The sequence below is a fragment of the Dipteris shenzhenensis genome, chromosome 1 (genome assembly GCF_047967505.1).
Source record: "Dipteris shenzhenensis isolate YYH24624 ecotype China chromosome 1, Dip_SZ_1.0, whole genome shotgun sequence".
Lineage (NCBI taxonomy): Eukaryota > Viridiplantae > Streptophyta > Polypodiopsida > Gleicheniales > Dipteridaceae > Dipteris > Dipteris shenzhenensis.
In genome coordinates this window covers 44673153-44689980 of record NC_141596.1, presented here as the reverse complement: position 1 = coordinate 44689980, position 16828 = coordinate 44673153, and the positions used below count along the sequence as shown (strand labels likewise).

Genomic DNA, 16828 nt, shown 5'->3' with positions numbered 1-16828 from the left:
TACAGTATGAACTTAAACTTCTTGTCCCTCTTTTGAAAAGGAACAAAAGGTTTATTCTTTTCTCCATCCTTGGGAATCCCATTATTTCTTTCACAATTTGTAGCAAGTGATATAGCCGAACTCAAGGAATGAGGATTAAACATGTTGATCTCGGCTTTTATTTTAGCCCTAAGACCAGATACGTGTTTCCTCTTTTGTTCTTTCTCAGAAATCCTATCTATGGCTTGAAGTTGAATGAGAGATTGCCAGAATCTCTCAATAAAGCAACAGTCTCTTTATCAAATTGATGCAAACTATCCCATTGTTGATGGACTTTTGACTTTAATTGTGTTGGAAGAAAGTCTTTCTTCAATCTTTTCTTCAATTCCTTCCAAGTAGTTGGTTGTCTTTTACTGTTTTTGACCACATTCCACCATAGTGCTGCATTGTCAATAAGATGATTAACTGCACATTTAATTTTGTCTTTTTCTGGAAACCTTTCACCTTGGAAATAATCATCATGCTGACTACTCCATGCTAAAACAATTTTGCATCTTTCTTCCTATCATATTTTTGAAAAGTAAAAAATTTCCCACTAATTTTATTTTCCTTCTTTTCTCTTAATGCAGATTTAATCGCTCTACGAATCACTCCCTCAGAATCGGATCCTGAAGTACTCTCATCTCTTGCATGTCTCTTTCTTTTCTTATTCTTAGTTTTCTCAAGCTCTTTCTCTAATTTCTCTCGATGATCTTTGGCTTGCAAAAGTTGAAGGTGAAGTTCATTAATTTGCTCTTGAATTGTTGGAGATGGTGGGAGATTTTGTCAATACAAATAAACTCTTTTACACACTCAATAAAATAAAATTTACTCAATCGTTATACTTATCTCTTGTGCTCTCGCAACCCAAGTTGAGAATGTCCACTAGCATTGCAAATCGTCTTCGCTAAGATCCGCAATACCAACTTTACGATGCTATCAATATGTGAGAGAACCTTTTTGATGCTTAGTGACAAGAGCTTTACAGATTCTAGATGTTGCCGAATATGAAGTTGTTGGAGTAGAAGAGCTTCCAAAAATTAGCTTGGAGAAAGCTATCCATTTGCTGGAGTTATGAGGGAAATAATGCATAAATAAGAGGCGTAGAAGAGGAGTAGAGAACTTTGATAAGTTGTTGAGGGTTTGATAACTTATCAAATAAGATCTCACTCTCTTATCACTAAAAAACTGCACTTATCATCTTCTTTCACGTTCTTCCCTCTGATAAGTGCGTTTGGACTCGCTTATGTGGTCAATCTTAGCCTGAACGAACCGGGGAATTGGATTCAAAGGCCCTGAAAACCCCAAAGCCAACTCCACAAGAGATTCTGTCGCCGAAATTTCGAGGAAATTTCATGGCCTCTTCTTCTCTTTCTTGCGCGTGGATGTTCGTCGCACGAAGAGTTACTTGCTGATTTTTTTTCTCGGCTGATTGTTTTCTATCGATTGGAGAAGCTTGGAGGGCATATGCATTGAAGTAGAGAGATAAGGATTGAATAGAGAGGTATGAGAGGGAGAGGCAACCCATCGCGTGGCGATCATAAACAGAGAAGAAATTCTCTGTTTCTTCTTCAAAAGGAACGACTTTACTAAAAAGGTAAGGGGCGAAAAAATTAAAGCTCACATTATCACTCTCCCAAGTACCATTTGAAGCTTCATTTGCAATCTAAGATGACGACTGCTTGAGCTCTCTTCCCCCCACTTCTTTGGAGAAGAATTTCTAAATTTAGGTCCTCGTGGAGTGTAGCAAGTGCTTTGATACCACTGAAACGCGAATTACAATTCTAACACATACAATAGCATCAAAAGTTGAATATGCACGAGAACTCATGAAAAGACAAGAGGCAATCACTGGGTACAATCTCCCCCCTTGAGGTGTGTGGCTCGTGATCCCACACCAAGAGTATTTATAATATTGAAATAAGAGGATGAGCCATTGATACAAAGATACGTATTCATCTCTTGAACATCCCTTTTCCATACTTTTCTCTTGAGCATCCTTTTACCATACTTTTCTCTTTATCTCTCCTTTACTCACAATCTCATCTAAAATTACATGCCAAAAGTGGGAAGGCTTTTAAGCACTCTTCCTTATAAAAAATGTAATGACCCTTGGCCATTTAATACATTTCATAGCACTAGCATAAAACCATGGCATTTAGCCTTTATTCCTTTGAGCATGTTTGCTCCCATCCATCCATGTTATTTCCTGTACTCAATAAACCAATTCACCATTAGTCAAATACTTAGCGAAATGTCGGTACATGAAAACCCAAGAGGACTTCAAGGTGACAGATTTTCATGAAGAGAGTTCAAATAGATAGAGAAGGTCCCGAAGGACCCTGAGCTCTAACATTGAACTACATGGTAATGGATCAAATCAAGATATTCACGAGCATAAAATCTTCGAAGAAGCAAAGGATGTTCCTAAGTGGCAAGAAGCAATGGAGATTGAGGTGACTTCCATTGAAAAGAATCACTCGTGGGATCTAGCGCCCAAACCAAGCAAATGAAAGGTTTATTGGAACCAAGCGGATCTACAAAGCTAAGTATAAGTCACATGGTACTCTTGATGACGAGTATAAAGTAAGACGACCAATGATATTCAGAGTGAGAAGGGCTTGATTATGATGAGAACTTTGCTCTGACAACTTGCACGGAAACTATTTGGACTGTGCTTGCATTGGCTGTCGACTATAAGTGGCCCATTTATTAGATGGTTGTAAAGTGTGCTTTTCTCAATAGTGACTTGGAGAAGGAAGTCTACGGTTTGTTCTGTTCTGTTGAACTAGGCACCTTTAGCTTCCCACTTGAGTGAATGCTTAAGAACTAGCACTTAGGGTGGAGTAGCCATAGGGATTTCAAACCAAGTAGACTGAAGAAGGCACACTCTATTGTTTGAAACAGGCCTCCCAAGTTTGGTACCTATAACAACTTAGAGCCATAAAGGTAGTGTTTCCAAACCTTGAGAGCATACACTACAACATCATGGGCCAATGGTATTGAGTGTCATCCAGCTTTTTACTCTCAAAAGCTACAGGTCTACCCTCTTGGAATAATGCTGTCCCAATCGCATAATCACTCGCATCGGCCTCTAAAACATAAGGCGAGGTAGGATCAGGTAGTGCAAGAACAAGTGCTTCCTTGACACGGAGTTTTAATGTGTCAAAAGCCTTGTTCAAATCTTCATTCCAAGAGATAGGCTGATTGGAGTTAAACCCACAAACTTTCAATGCCTTGGTCAACGGAACTATGATCTTGGAGAGATACTTCAGTTAGTCTATACAAAATAGTGTAATCCTTAGATGTGGTAGACCCCTTACCTTAGCATATGCCCTTTAAATATCCCCTATTTTTCACCTTGCCTGTACATTAATGGTTGAAGCTCAAAGCCTTGTAATTTTACTTTTCTACTCATGTTATATACATATACGTTTAAAAATAGGGTAAACAATAAGGGGGAACATACTTATGGAAGTGTAGTTCAATGGGAGGATCTTTCCCCATGTAGAGTTACAAATATTAGCCCTACTACCATTTTTTGAGTGTATTTACCAAATTTGAGGCTCTAAATATTACCCAATGTGTATTTTTGGGCAGATTTATCAAATTTGAAGCTCTAAATATTACTTGGAGAAGCCTTTAAATTTACCGTTGGGCTAAAATTCACCCCTAAGTTTTCCCCTTTTTGAAAGGGCCATTTAACATTATCACCATCATCTATTCTTCAACCGCCCTAAAATTGAACAAATGCGCACCCCACACGTTCAACCACTGAGGGAGGCGTCTTAACCACCCTCAAGGGTGTGCTATTGTGAAGGACCCCCATAGATGGAGGTCATTCAATCTGATATGCGTTTATTGGGGCCCTATTGAAGAAGAAGAATAAAGTATGGTTATTAATGACCGATGGAGGTTATTGGGAGAGTAAAAGAGAGGGAGAAATGGGTACTTAAAATCGTCGTCATCATTTTCTTCTTCTTTCAACGAGTGAATTTTGGCGACCTGGCTCTCGGCCATGTCCGACCTCGACCGCCAAATCGAACAGCTCAAGCGATGCGAGCCTCTCAAGGAGTCCGAGGTCAAGGCCCTCTGCCTCAAGGCCATGGAGATTCTCGTCGAAGAGAGCAACGTTCAGCGCGTCGACGCTCCCGTCACGGTACCCCTTCTGAGAAAGTTTTTTTTGGGTCGGATTTCGCCATCCCAGGCTCCCGATTTGGCGTCCTGAGCATCATAGAATGGCTATCCTCCCCATCCCACCATAGCGTTTTGATTATTTGATCCGCTTCGGCTTGGTGATTGCAAGTCTTTTTAAAAATAAACGCATTTTGTCATATCAGGGCTAACATTTCGCTTAAGTGATTGGAATAAAGCAACCTCTTTTAGTGAGCACTGGTCGCTACGATGTCCTGCATCTGATGTAGCTTCGAGGTTTGATAAGCTGCGGGGTTGTGATTTTTTAGAGGGGCTGCTGTCCAAGCAAATTAGAGGCGTAGCATGTTCTTATCTATTGGAGAGATCATCCATCTTCAACGATCTGTAGGTTATCCCTAAAAAATAAATGTTCCTTACAACATCCAAACGTCATCCATCTTCAAGGATCTGTAGGTTATCCCTCAAATTGGATTTTTAAATAAATGTTCCTTACAATATCCATATACGTGCGGGGTCTTTTGAACGATGTCCAAACCGGTTATCATCGATACCATACATCAGTGTCTCCCTGACTGATATGTATTGAAACTGTAGTGGCCCTAAAAAAAGTTGTCTCCCCTACCCTCACCCGTTGTTTTCCCTCTCTCCATTGCGACATATTCTCATTGATTGGTGGTTTGTTGTCAAAGTGGATTGTTTTGGAGTCTGGACCTACCAGAGTTTGATTACGTAGTTGAGGTTACTCTTGTGTATATTAGGAAAGAAATGGATTTTTAAGGGAACGTTAACCTGCCCTGATTCTTGACCACTTAGATTTGCAGTAGCAATGGAAATATATGTATTTTGCAGGTTTCTTACTTTGAGAGTTGACAGCATTGAATGTGCAAAATCTTTCAGTTCCAACTTTCTCTCATTTTTCTGCTTTTCCCCTAATCTGTTTCTTACGCTTGCATTTAGATGTGTTTCAAATTCACATGAACTATAAAGTATGCCATACATCTGTGGAGGGATCGTTTATGTATAACACAATCAAATTGCCTTGTCTCCCTCTTGGATGATACATGCCGATTGCAATGCTCGTTTGGTGGGGCTAGCTGCCACATGGCATAATGATGACAATAGCAATTGTGCCCATGGCTTGGGATGCATTGCCATTGCTATAATTGACTAATGTGGCTACCCAAGGGACGTATGTGCAAAGGGGATGGTCAGGCAACAAGTGTAGGTTTCCTTCAAATGGTTCTCCTTTGATGATGCATGTAGTTGCATCAACCAGGAGAGAGAATTTTGAAGTTCCGCCTTCGTTCGTCCCTCTGGCACTACAGTTGCCCCCTCTATTCTATAGAATTCACCAACTTGTAGGAAGTCTACAAATTGGAGTTATCAAACGAGAGATTCTCTATTATTGGACTATACACTCTTCATTTACCTATCACTCTCTCTACTTGAGGATGTCTAAAGGAAGACATATGGATAAAGACTTCAGGAGAAGGTCTACAAATTAGAGCTGATGAGTTGGAAGAGCTTGTCGAATGTGAAGTAGAGTTTCCAATGAAGCTGGGCAGCCAAGTAATTGAGGGTTGATCCCACAAAGCTTATGCTTCTACTTCTCTTGCACTTGTCCAGGTAATGCACACTTGAACTGCAGAGATATGATGAGTATGTGAAGCTTCCATTAGGATTTAGGCAAATCCAATCCTTACAGCAATACTTGTCTTGTAATCAGTGTATGGAGGGAGGAACAGGTTCGAATCACAATAGACAAGCTTAGCACCACTAAGAGATATAAGACATGAAATAGTTATAAGTATGCAAAGGATGATTTGGAGGAATGGAGCAGTAAGATGGGAGTTGTCTTTCAACTCTTTCCAAAAGAGAAATAGAAGGTTCAGTTTGCTGTTCTGCACCTTGAAGATATGGCCCACACTTGGTGGAGCCATATGCAAGACGAGAGTTACATTATCACTCCTTGGGAGGTCTTCAAACAAGACTTACTCCAGTCTAAAGGCCATCCTTTGTGAAGAAGGCTATGCAATTGGCTGAGCTTTATGAGCCAAAGTACAATAGCAGAGAGAAAAGCCTTGGTTTTGGTCAATTTGTGTCCAAGCCCTTCTGCAAATTCCCAAATAATGATGTTGGTAAAAGGCTTGTTGTGTCTCATAATGGTTCAAGGTCCTCCCTTGTACCACCTTCGTCTACCAATTCGACCAGATATTCAAAAGTTTATGGCAGAAAAGTTTTAAGGTGGATATTTCTAACACAGTTCCTAAGACTCTTAGAGGTGATGGAAAGACTCATTCTTGTCAAGGCAAGGTGGTCAAATAACTTTTTCAAACCTCATAGAGGAAAGAAGGAAGAAAGTTTATGCTTTGATTGTGGAGGGAAGTGGACTTCTGACCATAACAATCATTGCAAAGCAAAAGGTGGGAGTAAAATCATATGATATGGGAGGAGGAGGAGTATGAATTCCCTCAGCCGTGATCTTGATGAAGAATCAGAGTTTTTGGACTGTCAAAAAGATATTGTTGAAAATCTACCTCTTGACTTTCATCAAAGTTTTCTTGTTTGATCCCCGTGGGGAAGAATTACAGCAACGTTCATGTTTCCCACATGGATCCCACATGGCACAAAGTCCAATGTGTGGTGAATTGAAGAAGCAAAGGATATAATAAAGTGCTTCACTCTTTTCTATACAAATCAGTGTTGATGATATATAGATATATAGCAAGACAAGGGAGGAGCATCTTCATCATGTTCAAGAAGTTTTAGAGGTTTTAAGAAAGCACCAGCTGTTTGCAAAAGCCAGCAAATACACCTTCATGGCAAGGGAGGTAGAATATTTGGGACATATTGTAAGTGATAGTAGATAAGGGTAGGCCCCAAGCAAGTTCAATGTGTAAAGGAGCGGCCCACTCCTTCCAATATCACTCGTTTTTTTGGGTCTTGCATCTTTTTACAAATGATTCAATGAGCATTAGACACATACGGCAGGATACTACACACACACACACACACACACACACACACACACACACACACACACACACACACAGAGGCCCCAAGCAAGTTCAATGTGTAAAGGAGCGGCCCACTCCTTCCAATATCACTCGTTTTTTTGGGTCTTGCATCTTTTTACAGAAGATTCAACGAGCATTAGACACATACGGCAGGATAACACACACACACACACACACACACACACACACACACTTTTTTTTTTGGTGAAACTAAAAACATTATATTATGAAACATCCATTTTACAACAGGGCAGTGCTCGGGAAAAGAGCCAATGCCCTTATCTATCATAAACAATAAAAGAAAAGCTGAATGCAAGAAACATCCAAATCTTCCTCATGCAAGGCATCGAATAAGGACTGCCGCAATGAGGCCCGGGAGAACTCATAAGGGTGCTGAAGAGATGAATTCAGAAATGCATGATTTCGCTGAAGCCAGAGGGTCCATAAAGCCCAGTATGTGATCCAATGAAAGAAAAGAGAATACTGTGACAAAGAAGCTGATAATCTGCCAAACATCCAGAAAAACTTCAAGAAACTATGTGCTGGAAATCTGAGAGAAAAAATAGGAGATCTTGTCCAGAAGTTCTCTGGAATTTGAACAAAACCACAATAAGTGCTGAATACTCTCAGGAGTATGATGACATCTTGGACAAAGAGGAGAGGCAATCCGTCTTTGAGCCAATTTCACTCCCACTGGAAAAATACCAACAATACATCTCTAGAAAGAGAGTCTCTGTTTTAATGGCATTTTCAACTTACATATCAATTTCAATTTTCCTTTCCACCAAGTTAAAGACTTATTCAGATGCCAAAGAGCATTTGCATGATGAGCAATCCATGGAGGAGGTAAAATCAATCGATAAGCGTGTATGGAAGTCAATAGATGCAAAGGCTGAGAGGATAATCCTGGACTTAGAGACTGAAGTTGCCAAGCTTGAAGTCTGTCTCTTACTTCCAAAGATGGAATCGGAACAAAAGGGAGTAAGAGATCTGCAATAAGCGAGAGAGTGCTGTTGCCGCGGCATTGTGTGTGAGAGAGAGAGAGGTAGGGAGAGAGAGGTAGGCAGCCTCTTGCCTTGTGTTTTACCAGATTCACTCTGTGTCAGCTTTCTTTTGTAGTTTCTTTCCTGCCCTGCAACTGCAAATGGCAGTTTTTCTAGTTGGTGCTCCAGCTTCAGCCAAGGAAATTTCTATAGTTTGAGAATCTCTCCATCAATTGGGATCAGACTTTTAGGGATTTGCATGCTCTAGGCAAATTGCGATTTGCCAAAATCATCAGTTTGAAATTGTGATTTCACCAAAGGCACCAATCTGCGATTGCAATTTGCCAGAAGCAGTAATCCGAAAATTGCGAATTGATTCAGACGCTAAATTCATTTTTGTTTTTACATTTTGACACTTTTTAGAACTTCAACTTGATGATTTCACTATTTGGGAGTTTGTCTGCATGAACTGGATCTAGAGAGTTTTTCTACTAGTTCTTGATGGTGGTATTGAGATACTGATGAGATCGACGTAGAAGCGTATGTTTCAGTGTCTATGTGGAAGATTGTGGTAGAACCTTGCTAATTTTTGAAGGAGAGATAGGATAGTTACTTTGTCTTCTAGGGTCCATTTTGGTTCTGTCCAGGATTCTGAAGGAGGGGCAGCAACTAGCCTTGAGATGGGATGAGAAGGGAGGAGGTGGTAAGTGCACACAAACAGGTGCCAAACCGATTTAAAGCGGTATGTTTTATAATTACATGTGTACATTTAAAGAAAGGCGGACATATTAAACCTCACCCCTTGTTTTAAATTTATTTTTAACATTTAAATGCACCACTACAAAACACCCACAAAATCAACCTCGCTTTAAATATATATTAAAACTTCTCTCTCATATGCGTATGGTACATTACAGAACGTGTTGTATTGTTCTGTATGGAAATTTTTGTAGGTACGTGTACCAGAAGTTAGAACTACCTTGATGTGGTGCTATTTAGGTATCTTGGTTTTATTGCAAAAAATGCTTTTAATCGTCATTTCAGTCAAGTGTAGTTAATGATTCAAGTTTATTCACTCAAGCTTTTATCCTCGTCAAGGAAGAATATAGAGGCAACTTTGGCTTCATTGTGGAGGATGCTTCTGAACTTTTGTGTGTTTTTTACCCTCTTAACATTTGTCTAAAATTGTTCTTTTATGAATGTTCTAAGATTTTATTTTAAAAAAAGTGTGTAACATTGCATACAATGTGATTGCAGATTTGTGGTGACATACATGGCCAATTTTATGATATGAAGGAGCTTTTCAAAGTAGGAGGGGAATGTCCGCAAACCAACTATTTGTTCTTGGGTGACTTTGTTGATCGAGGTTACTATTCTGTGGAAACATTTCTGTTGCTGTTGGCTTTGAAGGTATCTTCAATCTGTTTGCTTTTTTTGCTTCCTTGGATTTGTTTTTTAATCATAGCATGCGAATGATAATTACCATTTTATTGCTTGTTTATTTTTTTCTTGTGGTTGCTTCGCATAATTCAAGAACAAAAGTAAAGGAACAATATTTTTTTTTCCTCAGGAATTTTTTGTTGCTCATGTGGCTCAATATTGTTTGACAAGTGGCCTCTTCCTCAAGAAAGTGTAGATTCTATTAATATTGCAAAAGCATGGTGTGCTTGAATTTGTAAGGACAAAGTCTCACCTTTCTTTTGAGCAACCTCCCAATCATGGTTTGAATCGAGTTCAACATTCCATTAGAGTAGGCTGTTTGATACCTTAAACACAGTGGGCAGGCGAGGCAAGTTTCAGATGCATCCACTCTGGATCACATTCTCACAGCTTTTGTAGAGAAGGCTAGATATGGGAGACAAATTCATGTTCTACTTTTTAGATTTCCAAAAAGTGCATGGCTTCTCGTACTGAAATGAGGCTGGAAAGATCGATCCTCAACAGGTGTCTCTTTCCGGCAACTTTCCCATTTGACCAGGGGAGGATGCGCATCCAACAGGGATGATGGCGCTGGTACGTTCAACTCTCATTTTTCTGGAAAAATATAGCTAGGTGAGTTAAGGGTAGCAGTGAGGCTTTGTCCTACAAATGCAGGAGAGTTGAAAGTAGATGCAGAATTTGTACTCAATCCTTCGCCATCTTCAGCGGCCGTGAGAACTTGCCTGTTCTCAGAATGAGTTATACATCCCTCAGACCTCTCCTCACGTTTCCGGTGAGTGGTTTCTTCCAAATGGCCTTTGACTCTTTTGGAGCTGCAGATGTGGTTCTTCAAGCCAGCCCTCTAACACTGGGCTCTAGGTTTGTTTTCCGTTCTCTGTTCTCATTGGGATTCGATTCAGTGGAGGAGAACAGACAGGTCACCTTTTAGTTTTTCAGATTTCTTAGTCTTCCTCGGGTTTACCATCAGCTTTTGGCCGCCATTGAGCCAGCCTCCTTTGGGCTGGTCACCACTCCCCGAGATTCCTCTGCTTCCTAGTTTGCCTTCTTTTGCAGCAGCGGCAATTTAGGCTGCTGGGTTCCCGAGAATTAGGGTCGTTGCTGGTGACCCTAACATCACTATGGCTCTCTTTCCAGCAGCAGTGAGTTGAGCGAGAGTCTGGCACACGTATGCACACCATCTTTATGATGTCCCACACCAGCCCACTCCAGATCTCATACACACCTCGCCCCACCACTTGCACGTTGTTCACCAGACGGGGAGTCAAGGATGCAACATTGAAACTGCACAATGGCCGAGCTAAGAATCACGAGGGGCTATGCATTGAGTTTATCGCATATGGGATTGACACGTTAGCGCTGATCCTAGCAAAGCTATTCAATGACGTTGTTTGCCTTGGCTTCCCCCGCACTTGGACACTCAACATCATCACCCCCATCCACAAGGCATGGGATCCCATGGACCCGAGTAACTACATGACCATCATGATTGGACATGTGATGTCCAAGATCTATGCAGTTGTATTGAATGCGTCGGTCAGTTTGTTCGCAGAGATGAGAGGGCTCAGAGTAGAGGGTCAGGCCGGTTTCAGGCGAGACGATGGGACTATGGATCACATACTCACACTCAGGAGTGTCATTGAGGAGGCCAGATCACGGAAGGAGAGGGTATATTGCTGCTTTGTGGATTTCCGCAAAGCCTTTGACACAGTACCTCGAGCTCTTCTCATCACACGCCTACAGACACTGGGATTTGATCAGGAGATCATCTGGGCAGTCATGGCACTGTATGAGAGAGTCTCAGGCCGAGTTCGGACAGGTGCAGGTTGGACAGATGAGATCTTGAGTACCATAGGGATCAAATAGGGTTGTCCCTTATCATCGACCCTGTTTGGCCTCTACATCGATGAGCTTGAGACTTTCATGGGGGCGTTCGGAGGGACCGGTTGCTCACTTGCTAGGATCATCATTAGGATTCTTCTTTATGCAGATGATGTGGCACTCTTGTCGTCCACTCCCGAGGGGCTTCAGTGACACCTGGATGCATTGCAGGCTTTTTGTTTATCCCATGATTTGGAGGTTAACCTTGGCAAGACCAAGGTCATGATCTTTAACACCTCTCGAGCAAACATGCAACGGAAGCAGTTTACTTTTACTTTCGGTGGGTCACCAGTTGAGATCGTATCCTCATACACTTACTTGGGGGTCATCTTCTCCGGCCCAATTTTCACGATGAGACTAGCGATGCAGGCTAGACTTAGCAGGGGATACGCCTCACTGGCTCGGCTAGAGAGACAATGCTTCCACTCCCACTTTCAGGACCCTCGGACCAAGGCTCCGGACCAAGGCTCTTCTCTTCGACTCCTTGGTTTGACCAGCCGGTATGTATGGCAGCCCTTGTTGGAGGCCTAACATGTCAGAGATAGAGTGGACACGGGTGGAGCGCCTGCAGATCCTCATGCTCTCACGGATGATCCGGGGGGATGAGAGCCACAAGGTCAGAATTGGAATCCAACAAGAAAACAATACATGGGAACTGGTAAATTTGCCCATAGGAAAGAAAGCTCTTGGGGTTCAATGGGTGTACGAGATCAAGACAAAATCTGATGGTACTGTTGACAGGTACAAGGCAAGGTTAGATGCCAAAGGCTATTCTCAGCAAAGGGGATAGATTATGATAAGACCTTTGCCTTCCCTTCTAGCGTCACCATCGGATGTGGTTTCAGCGACTGCTCATTTTGGGTGGAAAGTACATCAGTCGGACATCCAAATAGCCATTCTCAATTGGGACTTGCATGAAGAACTATACACAAAGTCAGCCTGTTGGTTTTCAGATGCCTTTTCAAGAACATATGTATGCAAGCAGCATAAGGCACTTTATGGGCTCAAACAAGCCCACGGGCTTGGTATGAGAAGATTCATACATATTTGACCGATCAAGGTCTACAAAATAGTCCAGCTGAGAATACTCTTTATTGTCAAGAAGGACAAGAAGGATTTGCTGATTGTCAACCTCTGTGTGGATGATATGCTGCTTATAAGCACAAGTGAAGAAAGAAAGAAAGAAAGAAAGAAATTTTATTAGAGTCTTCGGAAGACCGATGGGTCTATGAGACTGAAAGAAAACCTGATACAAATCACAGTAAGGGTGGATGCTTACTATCTTGAGCGTCCTCAAAACGATTAGGTTCAGCTGCATCACAATGCACTCATCTAAGCTGTGTCAGCATATTTACTCCTGCTCCTCTTGTACCAGACCTTGTCCTAGGGGCTGTAAATTTGCTGTCCTACAAAGTTTGTAACAGCCACATCTAGCTTCCTGTGAAGCAGCTCTCTCCTCTCTTACAACGTGTACGTGAATTTAACAATGCCCAAGATGTCCTGCACATCCTCATGTGTGATAGGCTGAACCTGGACCTGATTGGGAGCATCCAAAGCTGCTGTGCATCAGCATGTGCAGGCTGAATATTCTGATCTACAGGTGCAGCCTGTTAAAAAACAGGTACAGCAGGTCGTATTTCACGTGAATAGGCCCAAAAACAGGTCGTCCAGCACTACAGCAACCTCAAGGAGGGGCACGAATGCTCAGACTGAAGGTGGGCTGTTCTAAAACAGTGCTCTCTCCACAACAGCAGCTCGATATCTGAGAAAATGGGCTATCCAGCACTGCAACGGCTCCAAGAGTGCTTCAAAAGAGGTGCCCTAAAATGATCGTCCAGCATGTAACAGCTCTAAGCGTGCTTCAAAAGGGGCTTGCAAGCCTTTAGAGGAGACAGCTGATGACAAAACCCTAAAAATGGGTCTGAAAACCCTGCAGCAGCTGGTGGTTGGTTAAAAATAGATCTGAAAACCTTGTAGCGGCTGGCCGTTGTAGGGCAAAACCTTAATAATAGGTCTGAAAACTATGCAAATACTTCATGGGCAACTGAAGGTGGCCTGTTCTAAAACAGTGCTCTCTCCACTACAGCAACTTGATATCTGAGAAAATGGGCCATCCAGCACTGGAACGGCTCCAAGAGTGCTTCAAAAGTGGTGCACCAAAATGATTGTCCAGCATTGTAACAGCTCTAAGCGTGCTTCAGAAGGGGCTTGCAAGCCTTTAGAGGAGACAGCTGATGGAAAAACCCTAAAAATGGGTCTTAAAACCCTACAGCAGCTGGTGGTTGGTTAAAAATAGATCTGAAAACCTTGTAGCAGCTGGCTGTTGTTGGCAAAACCTTAATAACGGGCCTGAAAACTATGCAAATACTTCACAAGGCCTCGACCAGGCATAAAAACAGCAGCAGCAGAGAAACAGATCAATGGGACCACTTTCTAGGTTCAGAATCATACACCCAAGCTTGGAATGGAGTGTGGAGGGGAAGGAAGTCTAGGAGAGCAATACCATATGATGCAGATGGGGGACAGAGATCACAACATGAAGAGAGCAAAACGTGAGAGTCGATGAACTGAAGTTGCAAGAATGAAAAAGAGAGTTCTGACTCATCTATGCTCAACGTAATACGACTCATTATGCACACAATATAACTTCAAAGGAGATAGGTGACAAAACTTAGGGCAATCTAAACTAGGGCTAAAACCCACACACTTAAACTCTACCGGCGGTAACTATAGAAGCAGGGGAACCTTCTGCATCAAAAGGTGTAATGAAGGGGAAAACGGCCAAGTTAGAGTTACTTTAGGTGGAAAATGTGGAGGGACAATATAAGTCTCCCTATGTGCTTTTTGATGTGACATCTAATCCTATCTACTCCCACCTCCTTCCTCCTACGTGCTCCCGACACACTCTCTCCCCATCTCTCTCTCTCTCTCTCTCTTTTCTTCTCCCTTCTCTCCCAATCTCTCTCTTCCTCTCCCTCTTCCACCTTTCCACACTACTCTCTCCTTCTCCCTCTTCCTATCTCTCCCTCCTCCAATTTGCCCCCTTATCTCTTTCATTGCATTGGTATCAGAGCTCCGACTCTGGCACCTTTGCTTCTGCGCCCCCCCCCCCCCCCACCTTCACTTCGAGTCGCAATCTAGCACACTTTGGAACCAAGAGCGTTTCCTAGGGGTAACACTTGCGTGGATGCGTATGCTGCATCTACCGCCCTGACGAACCAGCTGACTAGGAAGACACAAACTTGTGCCAAAGATCTTGCTGCCTACGAAAGGGACTTGGCTTGAGGAACCTGCCAAGCCTTACTTGACCGCCTAGCCTTGGCGCACCTTGGTCTGTTGCCTTGAAGAGCCTCTTGGCTTTCCCGTCCACCGAATCAAAAGCTAGCTATTCCGTTCGAACCAAACCTAGTGGAATTGATACCCAATGTGAAATTGGTACCTGACCAAAAGCTGGCTATTCAGTTTTGTCGACCGGACCAAAACACCCAAGCCAGCTCCCTTCTAGTCTCGTCGATCGAACCGGTACTTGACCAGTTTCGTTGTGTCGACGAACAACCGCTGCCAGTTCTTGCACTCGTTGTCAGAACAGTATCTGGGACCCGTCGCCATCACTCAACCTGTTGCCATCCCATCGCCGTGCCTTCCTCCGCCCAAGACACGCCTGCTCTGCCCACGTCGCGCTCGTCGACGCTGTGCTTTCGTCAGCGTTGCGCCGCTGCAGACCTTAGCAATTGCTAAGGTTCAGACTAGTTGGGGTTTAGGTTGGCTAGGTTAGTGGATTGGGTTAGGTTAGGTACAATTTGTTAGGTTTGGGTTAGTCTGTTAGGTCTAGTTAGTTGGGGTTGGTTAGGTTAGTAGGGTTAAGCTAACTAGGGTTAGTCCAAGTGGTGGTTAGGTTAGATTCAACCAACTCAGAGTCCTAAGTGTCTTAGTAGTCCTAGGTTAGTGTATTAACTGTATTAGGTGACATAGGGACCTCCCCAAACCCCCCCCCTAAAAAAAAAAGAGAGGCAAAAACTCAAAAATTTCCAACCTCTTTTAGGGGCTCTTCATAGTCCTATTGTGGCTCATTCAAGCCCCATTTCGAAGCTTCTTTGACGACCTTTCTTCCGAGCCTCTCCATCGACATTTTCGTGTTTCCACACACTATCTGAGGTGCTCATTATGTAGGGTTTTGCTATCCATTTCTCCTTGCCTACATTCGAGCTTCTCTTTCCAAGGCCAGCCACCATGCCACCGAAGCGTGATCCTCGTGACATATTGCATGACAGTGATGAGGCTACTCAGTATGAGCAAGTGCCTGCCACAGTGGTTGCATCCACTGGTGGTACAAAGGTTCCTTCCACTCAGCCTCTCTCTCCTGCATCTCGGGAAGCGAAGGTAGCGCAAACACAGTTTCTAGATGCCCTTTCCTCTATGCTCTAGGGTGCTTTCCGCTAGATAGGACAAGGGTTCAGCCAGCAGCTTACCACAGCCATGGCTATGCAAGATACCGCTCTTGCGCAGATGGGACAACAAATTGGTCAGCATATCACATCTGCCATTGCTATGCAAGGTAAGGGTAAGCAACCCGCATCCCAGCAAGGGAGCCACTCAGACAGTCAGGATGTTTTGTCTGCTCCACGCAAAAGTTTTATGGCAGACGCCGCCGTGCCTATGAGCATCAATCTTCTAGACCATTGCATGTACCCCAGCCTGGGGATTAGCTGGACTTAGATGATGCATTTTCTGTGCCACAGAGCACCTTCACGCAGGATGTCAGGCCATCTTTTGGCTCAGCTTTCTGCATCAGAAGGGGATCACTCAGAGAGTTAGGATGTTCTGTTTGCTCCACGCAGAAGTTTTATGGTAGATGCCGCCGTGCCTCTGTGCATCAATCTTCTAGACCATTGCATGTGCCCTGGCATGGGGATTATTTGGACTTAGATGATGCATTTTTTGTGCCACGTCAGGCCATCTTTTGGCTCACGGCTTTCTGCATCTATGCAAGTTGAGCTGTCTCTTTTGGGCCAACCCGTTGGTGTTCATCCGGTTAGTGCTCCTTCCACCGCACCAGCGAGTATGCTTGGAGTTGGCTTTGGTTTATATGGCAGCCCACTTCCCTGGGAGAGAGGTTAGTCCTCTTCTCAGCCCTTTGGTATGCCATCATTTCGGAGAGATGCATTTGGTAGAGAGACCCAGCTTGGGGTTCATGAACCTCTCGCCCCACCAGCGAGCACATATAGCCAGACGCAGGCAATGATTCTTTGCATGCATACAAGGCCCTACTTGAGGCCATCAAACTTGAGATGTCCTTCTCTAATTATGTGAACCTCAAGCGTGATGATGCCCGCACTT

General features: G+C 43.2%; 1 protein-coding gene across 1 annotated transcript in view; it reads left to right on the top strand.

Annotated features, from left to right (window-relative positions):
* The first annotated feature begins 3951 nt into the window (after positions 1-3951).
* LOC147905905 (serine/threonine-protein phosphatase PP-X isozyme 2) overlaps positions 3952-16828 on the top strand; it is a 32298-nt gene continuing 19421 nt past the window's right edge. Inside the window, exons 1-2 of the mRNA XM_087375371.1 lie at positions 3952-4177; positions 9431-9583. Coding sequence (XP_087231497.1) covers positions 4037-4177; positions 9431-9583 — 294 coding nt within the window. The 5' untranslated portion in view covers positions 3952-4036. The remainder of the gene's footprint in view (positions 4178-9430; positions 9584-16828) is intronic.